Source organism: Schistocerca piceifrons, chromosome 8, assembly GCF_021461385.2.
Source record: "Schistocerca piceifrons isolate TAMUIC-IGC-003096 chromosome 8, iqSchPice1.1, whole genome shotgun sequence".
In the NCBI taxonomy this organism is placed as follows: Eukaryota; Metazoa; Arthropoda; class Insecta; order Orthoptera; family Acrididae; genus Schistocerca; species Schistocerca piceifrons.
The window spans coordinates 128,769,450-128,786,735 of record NC_060145.1 but is presented as its reverse complement, the minus strand read 5'-3'; the positions used below and the strand labels follow the sequence as shown (position 1 = coordinate 128,786,735).

At 38.4% G+C, this 17,286-nt stretch overlaps 1 protein-coding gene across 2 annotated transcripts in view; it reads left to right on the top strand.

Annotated features, from left to right (window-relative positions):
• The window catches only part of LOC124711759, a 100,562-nt gene that overhangs the window by 32,081 nt on the left and 51,195 nt on the right, over nt 1–17,286 (top strand). For both annotated transcript variants that reach the window (XM_047241974.1, XM_047241975.1), the window contains exons 2-4: nt 580–693; nt 969–1,066; nt 1,153–3,926. In XM_047241974.1, coding sequence (XP_047097930.1) covers nt 585–693; nt 969–1,066; nt 1,153–3,926 — 2,981 coding nt within the window. In that variant the 5' untranslated portion in view covers nt 580–584. The remainder of the gene's footprint in view (nt 1–579; nt 694–968; nt 1,067–1,152; nt 3,927–17,286) is intronic.

Here is a 17,286-nt window from a genome sequence, read left to right as displayed (position 1 = left end):
CACTTTTGGACATTTTGATTGTAAAGACATACTGAATAATGGCATACTGAATACATTCACTTTCGTTAATAAATTACTAGTTTTATGAATTTATTCATGGAAATGACATTATTTCGAAATTTCCCGTTTCCCTGGGCCACCCTGTACAAACACGTTGTGGACCAGTTAGTGTTACAATTATGATTTTTGTGCTAGTGAATGCTACATTTGCAGTTCCATATTTTTTACTCCCAATTTCGATGGTTTTTACATGCTTTTCTCCTTCACATTCACCTTCCAGTTTCTTGATTCTGCCAATAACTATTTTATTCTTTTACTTGACACTGTAGACAACTTCTTGCAGTGATTTAATAATTTCAACACGCTTGCTTTGAGCTACACACACATTTCACATTTATGGCTACACCTCGTGGTTTTTTCCAGTTCTTTAGCCCCTCCCTGACATACAGAACATGTTATTACTTTTATTTTTAATCATATCTGAATATATCTGGGAACTCAAATTTTTCAAGTGTTTACATGTTGTAACATTTTCATTTGATTATTTTGTTAATGTTCTGATTATGTATGTGTTTACAGACCCAATGTATAGTTACCCACTACCAAAAGATGATTCTCAGAAAGTTTCTTGTCATGGCGATAACATTGACCATGGAAGTCAGATAGTGAGTCAGCAACAAAATGAAACAAAAAGCAAGTATTAGAACTATTATTTGAGACATATCTGATATGCCTTCATGTGACTGCTTATCACTAAGTGTGACTTTATTTTTATTTTGTCTGTTTCTCATTTGTTTAATTGTAGTAGGACATGTTTTATCATTTTAATTTTCCATGGCTGACTGATACTAACAGTTTCATGTGTTTCCTAACAACCATTTTACATTAACTTGTTTCATATATTTACTAATTCTCATTATGGTCATATTTGGCTCTGTATTCTAGTTCCAGTGTTTTTCTTTTGCCAGAAATTGAAAGTTATGAAACTGACTATGACAGAATTAAACAAACACTAAACTGTATCAAAATGCTGTACCATAGTTCTGGCGGTAATAGTTTAAGTAAGGTATGGTTCATGAAAATAGCAATATATTTACTGTGATTCTTTGAAATAGTAATGAATGCTTCCTAATACAGTTATTTATTGTGCAGATGATAAAGAAAGCCCCAAATGCAAAATCAAGAAAGAGTTCAAACAGAAATAAAAGACCAAATGATCCTTCAGAGGATAAGCAGCCTCACTTAAAAAGTGCATCTGAAGGACTGATTGCAGAAGAATTGGACACCCATAAAGAAGGAAGACAATATCAAGAGACTAATGATAAACAGATACCTGTAGCTTTAAGCAAGTCTGAAGAAATTGGCAGTGAGTCAAAAATGTTCAATAATGCAGAATGCAATACTGATGCCCCATTAGAAGTAACTCATATCCAAAAAAGAAAGGACATCAAAAGCGTATACCACGATCTGCAACCAAATCCAGAAAAAGAAAGCACAAATGATCCCATGAATGACATTCAGGCAGAAACACAGAAAAGTGGTCATGCAATTGAAAAGAATTACTTAATGACAAAGTCAGAAGTGGCACCTATGGACACTACTGACTCATACAAAGAAGAAAGGCAAGTTCATAAAAATAAAAATAGAAAAACTTCTAAAACTTTCACGATGACATCTGAAAATAGTTCTGAGCCTATTACAGAACTGACAAAAATTCCAAATTTAGCTCAGTCTGAAGCTTCATCAGAAAGACTTGAGCTTCATGGGCCAAAAAATAATAAATTTTCAAACAATCTTTCACAACTTTATGCAGAGAAAAGAATTACATCTGATACACTTACCAGTTTATTAGCGGACATACACAACAATGTGCATGAGGATTCTAAACTTAATGTTTCAATAGAAGAAAGTCGCAGGAAATTTCGATCAAGAAAGATCAGAGATCGTCACCAAATGAGATATGAAAATGTTGAGAGATATATAGCGTCTATGGTGTCAGAAGAAAATACTCCAGAACGAGAAACAGATGACATTCTCCTTAACAAGCAGAGTTTGCCAGAAGAGGCTTATGATAGAGGTGAGGAAGAATCAAGCAATTTTTTAGAAAACAATGTTTTTGATAATCCACATGATTTTGTATGTGGCCCAGATTATCCTAGAAATCTTGAAGAACAGTATTTAAGTAAAAAAAGTAGAAAGCAGAAAATGACAAAATCTCACAATGCTCATTCCGTTGGTTCTGCTGACACATTGCAAACTGCCACGCCGAAGAAAAAGAATAAACATAAAAAGAATGAGAAAAAAAGAAACAATGCAGGACATTGCACTTTACCTGTGAAGCAAAAAGGCAAGATAAATGAAGATGTTTTATCAGTCACAACAAAACCTAAAAAGAAAAAAGTTAATAAATTGAAAATCACAGATTCAAGAAATACCATAGGTTTTAAACCAGAATCCGGGGGAGACAGAGACAGATTTAGTCCTACAGAGTCTTTCTCAACAACACAAGTACCATGCAAGTTATGGCCAACAGACAATGTAGTTGAGCTGTACCATAATGCAGCAGCTAAGCCCGGAGCAACCAAATCAAATGTGGGTGGCCATCAGAAACCAGAAAGAGATATTAAAATAGCTCTCCCAAAAAGACCTGCTAAGATGATGAATCAAAAACTGGCAAATCTTACTCAGAAAGTGAAGAAATTAAATGAATATGTCATTAATGAGGACAAATTGCAAGAGGAGATGGAAAACATAGAACTTCTGGGTAGCATCAAAAGTGACAGGACCCATACACAAGATGGTACAGAAGAAAATCAGCCAAATGCACCCACAGATAATAGTCTTTCCTTGCACGACTTCTCAGAATCTCCTGGAGAAATGATGACCGTTGAGGTCATAAAACAGAAGATTCCAGCTTCAAAGCCATTTAAAAAAGTTCTGAAGAGCTCCAAAAATTATGAGATTCAAAGACGAAAAACAAGAACAACGCCAAATGTACAACATCAAGACGCCAGTCCTGTGCCTCCAAAAGATATGAGTCTTATCACTAGCAAGAAGAAAAATTTTCAGTTGCCGACATTATCATCACAGTCAAAACATATCTGTTCAGGTTCATTACAGAAATTTGACTTTCATACAATACCTTTTGTTGTTGGAACATCAATAACACCAAGCCATAATCTGGGCCTAAATATACAGCAGACGCTCTCAATCATGAAACTTCACCGTCCATCATCAGGACAGTCACCAATGGAGTTAGCAAATGTATTCCTGCGTGAAAAGCAGCATACCTTAGCAGGTGATCATCTTCGTCCAGTTTTATCATTGCATTCAAAACTCACTGCCTGTTCAGAGTGGCAGTCCTGTTGCCCTGCTTTAATGAGATGTTCTGACACATCAGATGAACCAACTAAAGAGAAGGCCCAAGCAGACTGTCAAGATTCACTTCCTCCTAATGAGAAATGCCTAGAAACAGGAAAACAGCCAGAAAACCCATGGTCATTGGATGAAAACTCTAATAAATCTCATGCACATTGTACTTGTTATCCTTCACCACCTTGTACAGACTTTCAGTCTCTTCTCTCTGCTTATCTTGAAGGAGGAAGTAAGTGCAGTATTTCAGAAAAGTCAAGGGTACCTTACAGTGGACTTAAATTACAGAATTTTAGATTAAGAAATCATCCAAATTTTCCAAAGATTCCTCGGATGAATAGTGTCTTAAATAACATTGGTCAGTTGTGCAATGGCAGAGAAGATGTGGATGCTATACCAACAAAGGAAAACGGTATTGTTCATGCTGCCGAAACACTGGCGAGCAGCAAACAAGAGAGAACAGACCATGCCTATTTGAGACATCTCACAGACCAGAACAAGAGCCTTAAGGATGTCTTACTTAATCTTCATTCTGATTTTGTGCGCCTTAATAAGTATGTAAAAGTCAATAATTTATTCAGCTACCAGTATTCATTAGTCAATTATATGTGTTATTTTATTTTGTGTTAAGTTAAACAGTGAAAGTTTCCTGCCTCTCTATTACTATTTATATTTACTGTCCTTTTCTTAAGCATTGTTTCATTACACAAATGCGAGGAAAAGTTGTGTGTGTGTGTGTGTGTGTGTGTGTGTGTGTGTGTGTGTGTGTGCGCGCGCGCGCGTGCATGCACGCGCGCGAGTGCATGCAAGTGTGTGCATGTGTGCACACATGCATGAAATCATGCAGGGGTGTAAAATAAGGAAGGGGTTATGACTGCTACCCTGATATCTGCTGAGACTTTGCTCAGCTCCAGTCATTTCCCAGGTCATAAAGATTCCAGTCTTAATGAAGATACCATATTCTGAAAGAGATAAAACACAGCAGAAAGTGTGCAAAGGCTTCAAAACAACCTTAAAACACTACTAACTGATATATCAAATGAACTTGAATCTTTGTTTACAATTCTGAAAGAAATTTACACTTGACATATTTGAAGAAAAAATTGTACTATAGTTAAAGTCTGCCAAAAACTGTGTGGATCTTTTGCTTCATGACAGCAGTTTAAGACCTACAGCTCTAATCATTGGCTGTCAACTGTCAGTTCACAGTAAGTGTAGAAAGTAGTTGTGAGCCACGTATATGTGTTGTTAGATAATGAGATCATGAAAGTCTTTCATTCAGTTGATTACATAAACTAGTTTTCCAAGAACACTTTGCTGCTGCCATGATGAAACAACCATTGAATCATTATAAATACTATTATTTCTGGATAGGCTTCCATATCACCAACAAAATCCAGATAATATTAAAGTTAATCTGAATTGTTTTTGTTGGTTGCAAATACAAACAATTTTGGTTTATTTTTTGGCAAGTCATTACTAGATAAATGTGTAATGTATTCACAGGTGCATATACAAAGAGTACATAGTAAATTCCTAAAGTTATTCAAACAAACCCAGAGTAAATAAAGTGTAATCATCATGAAGATCAGTAAGTGTTTAGATCACAAAAAACAACATAATGTAACCTATAACTTGCAGCTGCTTATTTGCAGATGATCTTGCTGTCTTGATAACATCAGAAACAATAGAGATGTTGAGATAAACTAATGATTGTCAAAAACTGTATGAACTGGTAAAGTTGTTGATTGTGTAATTCTAACCCCCCTATGTATCAGTCAAATTATGGGACCTATGTTTTGCATAGAATCATAACATGCTAATGGAACAAGCTGTAAATGCTGTTAATTCCCTTGAGGCCACAGTTGATTCTAAAATATGTTGGAATAATCTTATTGATTAAGTGGTGAGAAAAATTAGTAAGGGTATATTTTGCTCTGATGAAACTACACCTCTGTGCCAATATTCCTGTTCTCAGAACTGCTTATTATGCCTTGATACACAGTTACATAACACATGGTACCGTTTTGTGGAGTCACCAGAGGGTAGAAACCAATGTTTTTAAATTAGAAAAAGGCAGTAAGAATAATATACAACATGGCACCTAGACCTTACCTTAGGAAACTGCTCCGCCATCCTTTTTTTTTATTTTGCAGTGTGTATTGCCTGCCAAGTAGAACTATAACAACTACCAAAATTATGACTTATGTCACAAGCACAATTCCAGGGACAAGCATGACCTAATAAAATTTGGAGATGCAACAAAAAGTAGTATGGGAAATATGCAAGCTTGTTGCACAGTTGGAACAGTGTTGCACAAATGCTGTATAGATCACTTAACAAAATGTTATTAGCTGGTGCTCCATCATCAGACATTTGTGAAACAGAGGATACACAATCATGTAGTAAAAGCAACAGTGCTGCCAGGACACATCACAAAAATATCCACAGATTACAAGTAAAGGACACATACCAGATATATCAAGTTTTACAGATGAACTGAAGTTATATAATACATATGTAACTGACAGAGGCAGATTGATGGTTGTACAGTGATAACAGCAGCATGAAACAAAATTCTATTGGTAGGCAGCGATGGTGTATCCTTAGTGGCACTACACATTGCTAAATGACTAACAATTACTTATGTGGAACAATTTTTTAAAGAACTGCATAAAGTCAAATAGACAGAAAAATCTAGCTGACAGTGCAAAACATACATATAATTAAATTTGTGGCTTATAACACCAACACGACAGACAAAAATGTTAAAATAATTTTACATAGGTAAAACAGAAAAACATTTTTGGGACTGTACAGATGTTTACAGTGTCCTTGTTCCATGATGACAAAAATTGTAACTGATGGTCCATATAACAATGTGAATAATTAAATATGGGACTACTGTTCGCTATGTTCCATCATAAGATCTTTAAAATCAAAAACATCTAGCGGGTATGGTGAAATATCAGCAAAGAATGTGACTCTGTAACATATTAAGCTGTGTGTGTAACCAGTCATTTATCAGTGGAATATTTCCTGAATGGTTGACATATGCTGAAGTTAAGCCACTGTTTAAGAAGGGAGATAAAGAAATAGTGTCACATTTCTGTCCAATTTCACTTTTTGCCAGCAGTCTCAAAAATTTTTAGAAAAGGTAATGTACAATCGGCTTTATAATCAGCTTATTGCAAATAACATGCTGTCAAAGTCACAGTTCAGATTTCTAAAGGGTTCTGATATTGAGAAGGCTATCTACACTTACAATGAAAATGTACTTCATTCATTAGACCAAAAATTGCAGGCAACTGGTATATTTTGTGATCCGGCAAAGGAATTTGACTGTGTAAATCACAATATCCGTTTAAGTAAATTAGAATATTATGGTGTAATAGGAAATGTTGCAAAATGGTTCAAATCTTATATCTCTGGCAGGAAACAAAGGGTGGTATTAGGAAAGAGACGTGTATTAAGCTATCAGGCATCATCCAACTGGAAACTAATTGCATGTGGGGTCCCACAAGGTTCCATCTTAGGGACCTTACTTTTTCTTGTGTGTATCGATGACATTTCATCAGTAACATTACCAGATGCCAAGTTTGTTTCGTTTGCCAATGATACAAACATTGAAATAAACAGCAAATCAAGTGTAGTCTTAGAAAGATCGGCTAATAAACTATTTGTGGACGTTAGTCACTGGTTCCTAGCCAATTCTTTGTCACTAAACTTTGAAAAAACACACTACATGCCGTTCAGAACTTGTAAAGAGTGTCCCACGAGTATATGCCTAACATATGATGACAAGCAGATAGAAGAAGTGGACAATGTTACATTCTTGAGATCACAGCTTGATGATAAATTCAACTGGGAGGAGCACACCACAGAACTGCTGAAGTGTCTAAACAAATCTTTTTGCAATGCGAATTCCGTCAGACATAAGGGATATAAAAATGAAAAAGTTGGCATACTATGCTTACTTTCCCTCCATAATGTCATAGGGGATTTTTTTGGGGTAATTCATCAAGCCAAGCTAAAGTTTTTCAGGCACAGAAACATGCAATAAGAGTTATATGTGGTGTGAACTCAAGAACATCCTGCAGAGGCCCATTTAGGGAACTACGGATACTAACTACTGCTTCCCAATATATTTATTCCTTCATGAAATTTGTCATTAAAAATGTATCACTTTTTCAAACCAACAGTTCTGCTCATGGAGTCAATATTGGAAATAAGAATAATCTTCACAAGGATTTAAAGTCACTTACTCTTGTACAAAAAGGTGTATATTATTCAGGAACACACATTTTCAGTAATTTGCCAGCATCCATAAAAAGCTTAACAACCAATGAAATTCATTTTAAGACAAGCCTCAAGGATTTGTTGGTGGCCAACTCCTTCTTCTCCATTGACGGATTTCTCAGTATAACCAAGACACACAAAGAATGTACATAAAGTCCAGGAACCTTTCAATTATTTATTGCACATGAACCAAACATTGCACAGATATCATATATATGTCATTTTGAATAAAAACCCTGAAAGTTATTTTTCATGTGTACCATCACAGCGTAGTTTGGTAATTTGCTGATAGCAAGCGCTTGTCACAAACTTGGCGAGTTTAGGTGCAGAGCAAGCTTTCTGTGTGTTGGAGTGTCAAACAAGTGTGCTACAGCTGTTCAATGAATGTTTAGAGCCAAGTATGGTAAGAAGCCACCAACAAGGAAAGCCATTTACCACTGGCACAACAAATTCGTTACAACAGGTTGCTTGTGCCTGGCAAAGAGGAGGGGACATCCCAGTGTGAGTCAAGTGAATGTGGAGCGTGTACGAGAGACATTCATAAGGAGTCCAAAGAAATCAGTGCACTGTGCATCCCGTGAACTTGAAATGGCTCCAATGACAGTGCGGAAAGTCCTGCGACAGAAGCTGTCTATGAAACCATTCACATTGGAGCTAGTGCAGAAGCTCAATGATGATGACAATGACAAGCGTTTTGAGTTTTGTTCACAGTTGCAACAATTGAATGAGGATGTGACTGGCATTGTTGATCACTTAATTTTTAGTGATGAAGCCACTTTTCACACTAATGAGAAAGTGGACAGACATAATTGTAGGATCTGGGGTACAAAGCATCCACCCGAATGCACTGGATTTGAGCATGATTCCACAAAGGTAAATGTTTTTTTTGCCTTGTCACGTTGAAAACTATATGGGCCATTCTTCTTCACTGAGAGCACTGTCACTGGGTATTCCTACTTGGGCATGTTGCAGCAATGGCTGATGCCTCAAATGCAATTGGACTCTCCATTCATCTTTCAGCAGGATGGGGCTCCACCCCATTTTCATCGTGAAGTTCATGGGTGCCTGAACACAGAGCTGCTGCATCGATCGATTGGCCATGATACAGAAGGGGACAGCTGTTTCATGAAATGGTCTCCCCAATCACCAGATCTCACTGCATGTGACTTTTTTCTGTGGGGATACATTAAAAATCTGCTGTATGTATTGCCTCTACTACGTGATGCAGCATAGCTCCGGAAGAGAATGTGACTGCCACAGTCAACAATGCTGTGCTGGGACGGATATGGCAAGAATTCGTTTACCATATTGACGTCTGCTGGGTCACTCATCGAATGTTTGTAAAAAAACTTTTCTGAGTTTCTCTTCAAAATACAAACCATATTGATGTCTGCTGTGTCACTCATCAAATGTTTGTAAAAAAACTTTTCCGAGTTTCTCTTCAAAATACAATGTTTATGACATCTGTACAATGTTTACTTCTTGTGCAATAAATAATTGAAAGTGTCCCCAGCCTTTATGTGTGTGTGTGCTGTGATACATTTTTGAATAGGTCTTTAGGAGAGGAAATGAATTACTGAATAAAAAATACAGGGTCCCATTTAAAAAAGTCATACCTCTGTTCATATCTTTGTAAAAAACAAAGCTGCAATGAAGTCATTAATGCTGATTGATGTCCCCCTGGCAGCTAAAGAACATTTGCTTGAAACATTTTGTAATTTGCATCTGGAGAAACAGTTATTTAGGGTGGTCAAGATAAATGGGACACCCTGTATATAAAGTACAATCTAACTTCTGCACCATTTCAGTGCAGTAATGTGTTCATTGTAAATAAGTATTGTAGTAGTTCTATTTTACATTTATTACTTTATAAATAAAATGAACATTTGTTTTAGTTGTAAATATTTGTCATGTATTATTGTTTTTCTGACATGTTCTACATCCAGGACCTCCTCACTATGGATCAATTGGAATGAAAGTAAATCTAATCTCATCTAATCTTAAGAGTACCATTGTGAATATGGGCAACCATCAGCCGAATAATGGAATGACAACTATGAAAATTTGTGCTGGCAGACTCACACCTGAATTTCCCACTTATCATTAATGGTAAATGGGAAATCTGTGTTCAAGTCCTGGTCTGCCACAGTTTTAATTGTCATCATTCCATTATATAGCTGATGGTTGTCCATTTTTGCAACTGCAAACACGTTTCATGTACATGTAGTGGCTGTAGTTGCTGCAATGTCTTTTCCTTCTGACATGTATGCATGTCTGTAGGATTATTGCATCATACTTCTGAACAACACAGGCACTGCATTATCATAATGCAACAAACACACAATCTGGAACAGTTTTATTTTACATAAGTAAAATAATCAGTCTTGCTTTAAAAAAAAATGTACAGACATATAAAGCATAACCATTTACATATGACATTATAAAAAGATGTGGCATGAAAAATAAAGGTACAGTTTAATATTTACAACTCACATTCTGGTGCCATAATATACATATTGTGGAAAGAATTACAAACCTAACATATTAAGATCACTAAAATGAAGCTGTACATCAGACAACCCGAAGATCATGACATCTTGATATATTCAAAATATATCCGTTTTATAAATACATAAAATAAGAAGAAAGCAAGGTGGCAAAATAGGGACTGTGGTCTGTCAAATATTATGTAGCCAATATATTACTAAAAGTATCAAAAGCCAGTGGTGACTGAAGTGCAACTGTTCGTTCAGTATTGCAAATGTATCCTTCTGGAAGAGATAGAGATCTACATGCACCAATTACATGACCCATTATACAAAGCATAAAAATGTTTTGTGTACAATCAGTAAAACTCTTTAATGTCACACCTCAGCATAGAAGGAACCTACCAATACAGTAATTCAACAGGAAGGTAAAAGAATTTCTGTTAGAACCAAATGTCTGTGAATCTGATGAATTTCTGACTGATGCGAAAAAAATGGCATGTCTGAAATACGCGCATTCTTGTACTTGTAGAGTATTTTGCATAATATATTTTTCATTCAGAGATTAAAAATTTTCTGTATAAATTTTTACATCTATATTGTACTTCATATCTGCAATAACACAGTTTGCCTCTGAGGTCCGTACAATAATAAAAAATTCATTCAGTCACCTTCATTAAAACAGTTTGACTTAGATATGGTAATGGAAAGTCCTCATGGAATATAATTAAAGCAGTAAAGGTAACAACTCACCAAATAGTTGTGGCACATTTTTCAGATCTATGGAACCCACATACACATTACTACTACTATGTTGTCAGGCCCAGTGGACTGCACATTTCTACAAGTTTCCTCCTCCACTGTATTCTGTCCATTGCTGCTATCTGCCATTCATTCACATCTATTGACACTTGGTTTAAATCTTCATGGAGGCCATCCCTCCAATGCTTCTTGGGTCTCCTTGGGGTCTCCTCCCTATAAGTGTGAAACCCAGGAGCTTTCAAGGCCATCTGTGATCCTTCATCCGGGCCACATGGCTGGCCCACTGCATTCGTTTGGCTTTGACAGTTCCTGCTATGTTGGGCTGCTGGTATAGTTCCTCAAGCTCTTGGTTGCATCTGATCCTCCATTCCCCTGTATCTGCATCCAGAACAGGCCTGAAGATCTTCCGAAGCACTTTTCTCTCAAAAACAAGAAGCTTATGGAAGTCCTGTTTCCAGATATTCCATGTCTCACAGCCATATAGAACAACAGGCTAGATCAGGGTTTTGTACGGTCGAATCATGAACTGTCTGGAGAGATATCTGAACTGAAGCAGTTGTGCTAGGCTGTGGTAAGATTGGTTTCCTGCTTGTATTCTGGCATTGATCTCTGCTTCACATGATGAGTTCTCAATGAAAAGTGCCCCTAGGTATTTGAATTCATACACTCTCTTACAGGACTGGTCTCCAACCTGCAGTGATTGTACATGACCAGCAGTCTGACAATGACCACGCATCTTAACGAGGTACTCTGTCTTGGCTTCGTTTATGTTTAACCCAAATTTGCTGGCAGCCTTCTTTAGTACTTTGGTCATTTGCTCCAACTCCTCTTCAGACCTAGAGAGTAAACAGATGTCATCTGCACAGGCAAATATGCCAGTCTCTTTCCTTTGATTTCAATCCCTTCATTCTCTTGGAAGGTCCCACATACGATCTTCTTGAGGGCAAAGTTGAACAAGATGGGGGACAACCCATCTCCTTGCATGAGCCCTGTCACAATTTCAAATTCCTCAGTTACATGATTCCCATCTTCACCTTTGCATGTGTTTCGTTCAGACAGATCTTTATCAGATTGATGAGTTTCTCTGCCATGCCGAACTCCCTTAAACAGCTGAGCAGGCTATTGCGATGTATGCAATCATAGGCCTTCTTAAAACCAACAAATAAAATGTGCAAATCTTTACCATATTCACCCAGTTTCTCAGTGAGCTGCCAGAGACTGAAGATGTGATCTAGTGTTGACCGTCATGGCCAGAAACCTCCCTGGTACTCCGCAATCACCGATTCTGCCACTGGCTGAATTCTATGTATGAGGCAATTGGACAAGATCTTATAGCAGACATTAAGCAGGGTGATTCTTCAATAGCTGTCACATTCAGTTTATCGCCCTTCTTATGTATTGGACAAATCAGAGCTGTTTTCCATTCTGCTGGTAATTCTTCTTTGGTCCATATTGCCTGTATCAGTCAGTGTATTCTTTCTACAAGTTTCTCTCCTCCTTCCAGGATTATTTCAGCCCGTATTCCATCTTCATCTGGAATCTTATTCTGCTTAACGTGTCTGATTCTGGGTTTTATCTCATCCAGAGTAGGTGGTGGACACACTGCATCGGCTGTAATTGGGTTCTGGAAATCAAACTGCAGTTAGAGTTCATCACAATTTAGCAGCTGTCGAAAGTACTTTTTCCATTTCTCAGCTATGTCGCTATCGTTAGTCAGGATCTTATCATGGGAATCTTTGACAAATTTCTCCTTGGCCTGGTGACCTTTGCAGAGGTACTTCACCTTCAGAAACATTTCCCTAGTCTTTTGTCCTCTGAAGTCTGTTTCTGCTTCAGTGATTATATCCCTTATGTATTTCCTCTTTGCTCTTCTCAGAGTTGCTTGTGTAGTCTTTCGGACCTCCTCAGATTGTGCTTTGCCCTGTGCCAGATTTTTCCCCTTCAGCCACTTGCTCCTGGCTTCCTTCCTCCTTTCCAAAGCATCTGCACGTTCCTTTGCAAACCAGATCTTCTTGCCCACTGTGTTTCCCATGAGTGTTTCCTTTGTTGTATCCCTAACTGAGCTCTAGATGTTTTCTCACATTAGTTCAAGGTCCTGATTCATGTCCAGTTCACTGAGTGCTTCAAAGTGGTTACTAAGTTGCACCTGGTATTTGGTCTTTGTTGCTTCATCTTTTAGTTTCTCCACATGGTACATTTCCACTCTTTTTAACTTAGGCCCCATTCTTCCTTTACACTGTATGTTTAAAAAGCCTCTGACCAGGAAATGATCACTCCCACCTTTGGCACCCCGTGCTGTCCAACACCCATCTCTTGGCTCTGAGATCAATGGCAACATGGTCTATTTGATTTATAGTTCTCCCATCTGGTGACACCCAGGTTCCTTAATGTATATTTTTCCGCTGGAAGTTTGCTGGAGATGAACAACCCTAACGATGTAGCGAAGCCGATGAACCTAACTCCATTATCATTGCTTAGGTTGTGTAGACTGTGCCTTCCTGTTGTGTCTTGGAATATTTGTTCTTTCCGAGCCTTGGCATTCATATCACCAAGGAGGATCCTCAGGTGTCCATTTGGTATAGCGTCCATCACTGCCTCTAGTTGTGCATAGAACTCTTCTTTCACTTCACTTTTGCTCTCCTCCGTGGGAGCATGACAGTTCACAAAAGTCATCTTAATATGCTTTACATCCAGTGTTACAACAGATGTTTTTGGGTTGACGGAAACGAACACTGAAACATTAGTGGCCAAAGTCTTACTGACGCAGAAACCAGTGCCTAACAGATGAACTCGTTCACAGGCTTCATACAGATTAGTACAGTTTTCAACATTAATGCTGCCAGCATCCTCCCACCAGATTTCTTGCAGTGCAACTAGGTCTAGTTTGTGCCTCTGAATTTCTTTGACAACACTGATTGCAGCTCCTGTCTTGTACAGACTCTTTACATTCCACGTTCCAAATCATATACTGTTTCTTTGCCATTGATGTCATCTATTTTTGTCAGTAATGTTCCGAGACTTACTTGTAGTCTTGAAAGCATTTTTAATTTTTTATGAAGAGAGGGTACTGGCCTCTCACCCAACCTGCGGTGTTATCCTCACAGCTTTCGGGATTGCTGGCTTTTCTTAAGGAGTGGGCTCTCCTCAGGAGTTGTGTTAGAAGTAGGAATAAGAAAATTGGAAAGACACCCTCGGGTCTCGAAACCTAATACTGTTGGGGTTGAAAAAGCAAGAGTTGGCCAAGGGAGGCCGACAGGGAAGGAGAAAGAAGGAGCCTGACACAAGTAAGTGGAAGCAATGTCAGACTTAACTCAGGTCCCTGCGGACGCCACCCGCGCACTTCTAGCTGAAGTCCCTTGGGGACTCCACACACACGTACATACACATATTCTTGCACAAAAATACACACCTGGATGACTTCGTTGTCCAGGTGCTGGCACTGTAATTTGTCTGGGTTGAGGGGTGGCATTATGTGCAGTGAGTAAAGGGAGGAGGTGGGGAATGGGAAGGTTGGCTGGGGAAGGGTGTGTGATAGCCGAGACGGAGAGATGAGCTCATCTGGCTGCAGATAGGGGGAGCTGTGTGTGACACATAGTGATGTGATGAAGTGGACTGGGAGGAGGAGATAGAAAAGAGGAAGAGAGAGATTGTGGGGAAGAGGGTACAGGAGAAGTGAAATTTGGTGCTGGAGCAGGGATGGAGATGGATGAGAGGCAGGGGCTACCAGAGATTGAGACCAGAAGGATTATGTGATTGAAGGATATGTTGCAAGTACAACACCACCTACATAATTGAAGGAATTTGATGGTGGAAGGAGGAATCTAGATGGCAAGGGTTGTGAAACAGCCACTGAAATTGAATAGGTTGTGGTCAGCAGCATGTTCTGGTAAGGTTGCTTAAATCCATTCTTGGCCACAGTTCAGCAGCGAGCATTCATTTGGGTGGACAGGTGGTTGGTGGTCACAGCTAAATGAAATGTCATGCTGAAATTACAACAGAGCTGGTATACTGGTCTCGGACAAAAACATGGAAACACCATAAGAAATACATGCTCAAACATAAGTGCAGATATTAGTCGAGCCTGTAGGTTGCACTGTTGCATTTGACCACTAATGGCACCCATGCAATCTCCTCAATATATTGCAAGTGTCAGTCATGGTCAGAACAGTGTTCTGTGCTGTTGTGAGTTCATTATGGTATGTCAGAGCTAAGCGAATTCGATCATGGGTAAATTGTTAGTGCTCAGGTATGGGGAGTGCATCCTCAACCAAGGGAAATGAAGGGCTGGTGTTTCAAGAGGCCCCATATCAAAGATTTATGCCACATAAAGTTCTTTCTGTCTAGGGGTCTGATTCTTGAAGCTGAAATGTTCACATTTTAGGTCCTCATGGTTGAATTAATCTAAATAATTCTGAAGATTGTTTTTGCAGAATTTTTGTTTTTACATTGATTTATTTTGTCACATTTTACTATATCACACAGTCTTTGGAATTTTTGCATTAACAAAGCCGACATTACACTGTTTGCCCAAAATACGACCTATCACATCAGTGGCATGCTTACTACTGCCTCACTTTGCAGTAATAACAATATTCCACAGGGTTTACAATTTTTATTGACAAATGAATTTTTATTAGTTTTGATTATTATTTCGTAAATTAATCCAGAAATAAAAATAATAAACAGTACTAGATTGTGTAATAAATAATAAAAATTTTAAGTGTGCCAAATAATTCGTAATTTCAAATGTTTCTAAGAAAACAATAATTTTAACCATACATTCAGAACTAGTATTTATCGATTATAACATCCAAAATAATAATTGTTATTCACAAATCTTAGTTTAAAATATAACATATTATGTATAAAATTATATGAATTTTTTCAGAAAAGCTACTGAGCTAATACTGACCTGTCCAAAATTCGAAAAATATTACTGGTATTGACTACTACTGTTGAGGAAAAGTAATGCTAGTGGAGGATGTCCCATTACAAGGGAGAGAGTACCTTGTATGTGTTCTTGTGCAAGACACCATTGCCAAACTATGCTGACATAGTGGGACTCCTGAAAAGTAAAGCTACTACTCTATGATGGCACAGCCAAGACTGTGACACAGTTGATGTAGTGGAAAGACTGTGACACTGACATGGTGATGTCATGATTTCCCAACAGCCATATGTCATGCCTTGGTTCTGCTTTGATTTGGGGGAGGGAAAGTGCTGCCATTTCAGGAACAATGGCAGACTGAGTTCACATAAATACTTCCAATTTTACAAACAGTACCACTCACTTCCTGGAACCAGCTTTGAGAGGGAGACTACATATGGCATCAACCTGAAATGGGTCATCAAGCTTTCATTGTTAAATGCTGTCTTCAATAGATGCAGGACTGACACCTGACTCTGGCCTTATTGTAAACTTGTGAATAAACTTATGTTAATCTTATGCTTTTGATTTATTGGAAGGCTTCCACTTGGTTCCTACTCACTGTCTTGTTGCAACCTTGCCTGGCTGTGGAGAGCTGAATGGCGTCCTGTGCACTAGAAGTACGATTCTGCTAGTCACCATAGAGGTCATTCACCCCTGACCTTTACATTTGGTGTCAGAAGCATTCCTGCGATGGACATCTACATCAAGGACAATGTCAACATTTGCAGTATGCAGCATCAAGAACTCAGTTGGGTGAATGCAGTAACTGGTCTTCTTGTTTCGTGTGTACAAGTGTAGTGATGGGCTGACAAGAGTGCTATAGAAACTGGAAGGCAAAATTTGTTAGGGCTGGAGAAGTTTCGGTGTAATAGTAGGGAAAACTATGCTGGCATGTGACTGGTGAACAGCACATAGTGCAACCTGTTATGCCACAGTGCACTGTGTACAGTCAACACCAGTTACATGTCATATGTGCCAGAAGTATGGCTATTGGGCAAAGCAATGGGATGACTCAAGATGGCTCATGATTAAAAGTAAGGATTAAAAGTAGTGTTTAATGTCACAATTGCCTATTTTGTGTAGTGACCCAGGGGGTGTGGGGCCACTATGGTGTGGAGGCAGTGGAGTGGCGGAGTGTTCAGGCAATAGTGCTGACCAGTGGTGGCTAGGAAAACCCAGCTGAAAGGTAAAACTCCTTTATTCTGTCTTGTGCTACAATGATGAAAATGCTGTGATGCCGTGGCATGCCCTGCTGCAGGCTTATGGTGTGCCAGCTATACCATCAGCAATGAAAGTTCACAGCGGTGTGCTGGACATGTGATGTCTGCATCCTACTCTCCTGGCACTGTTTGCTTCACTCGGCAGTACTTTCACCAGCTAGCTTTGTGCAGTTGTGAATGAAAAATGCCAGTGATGCAAACATCTATCCAAATTCTT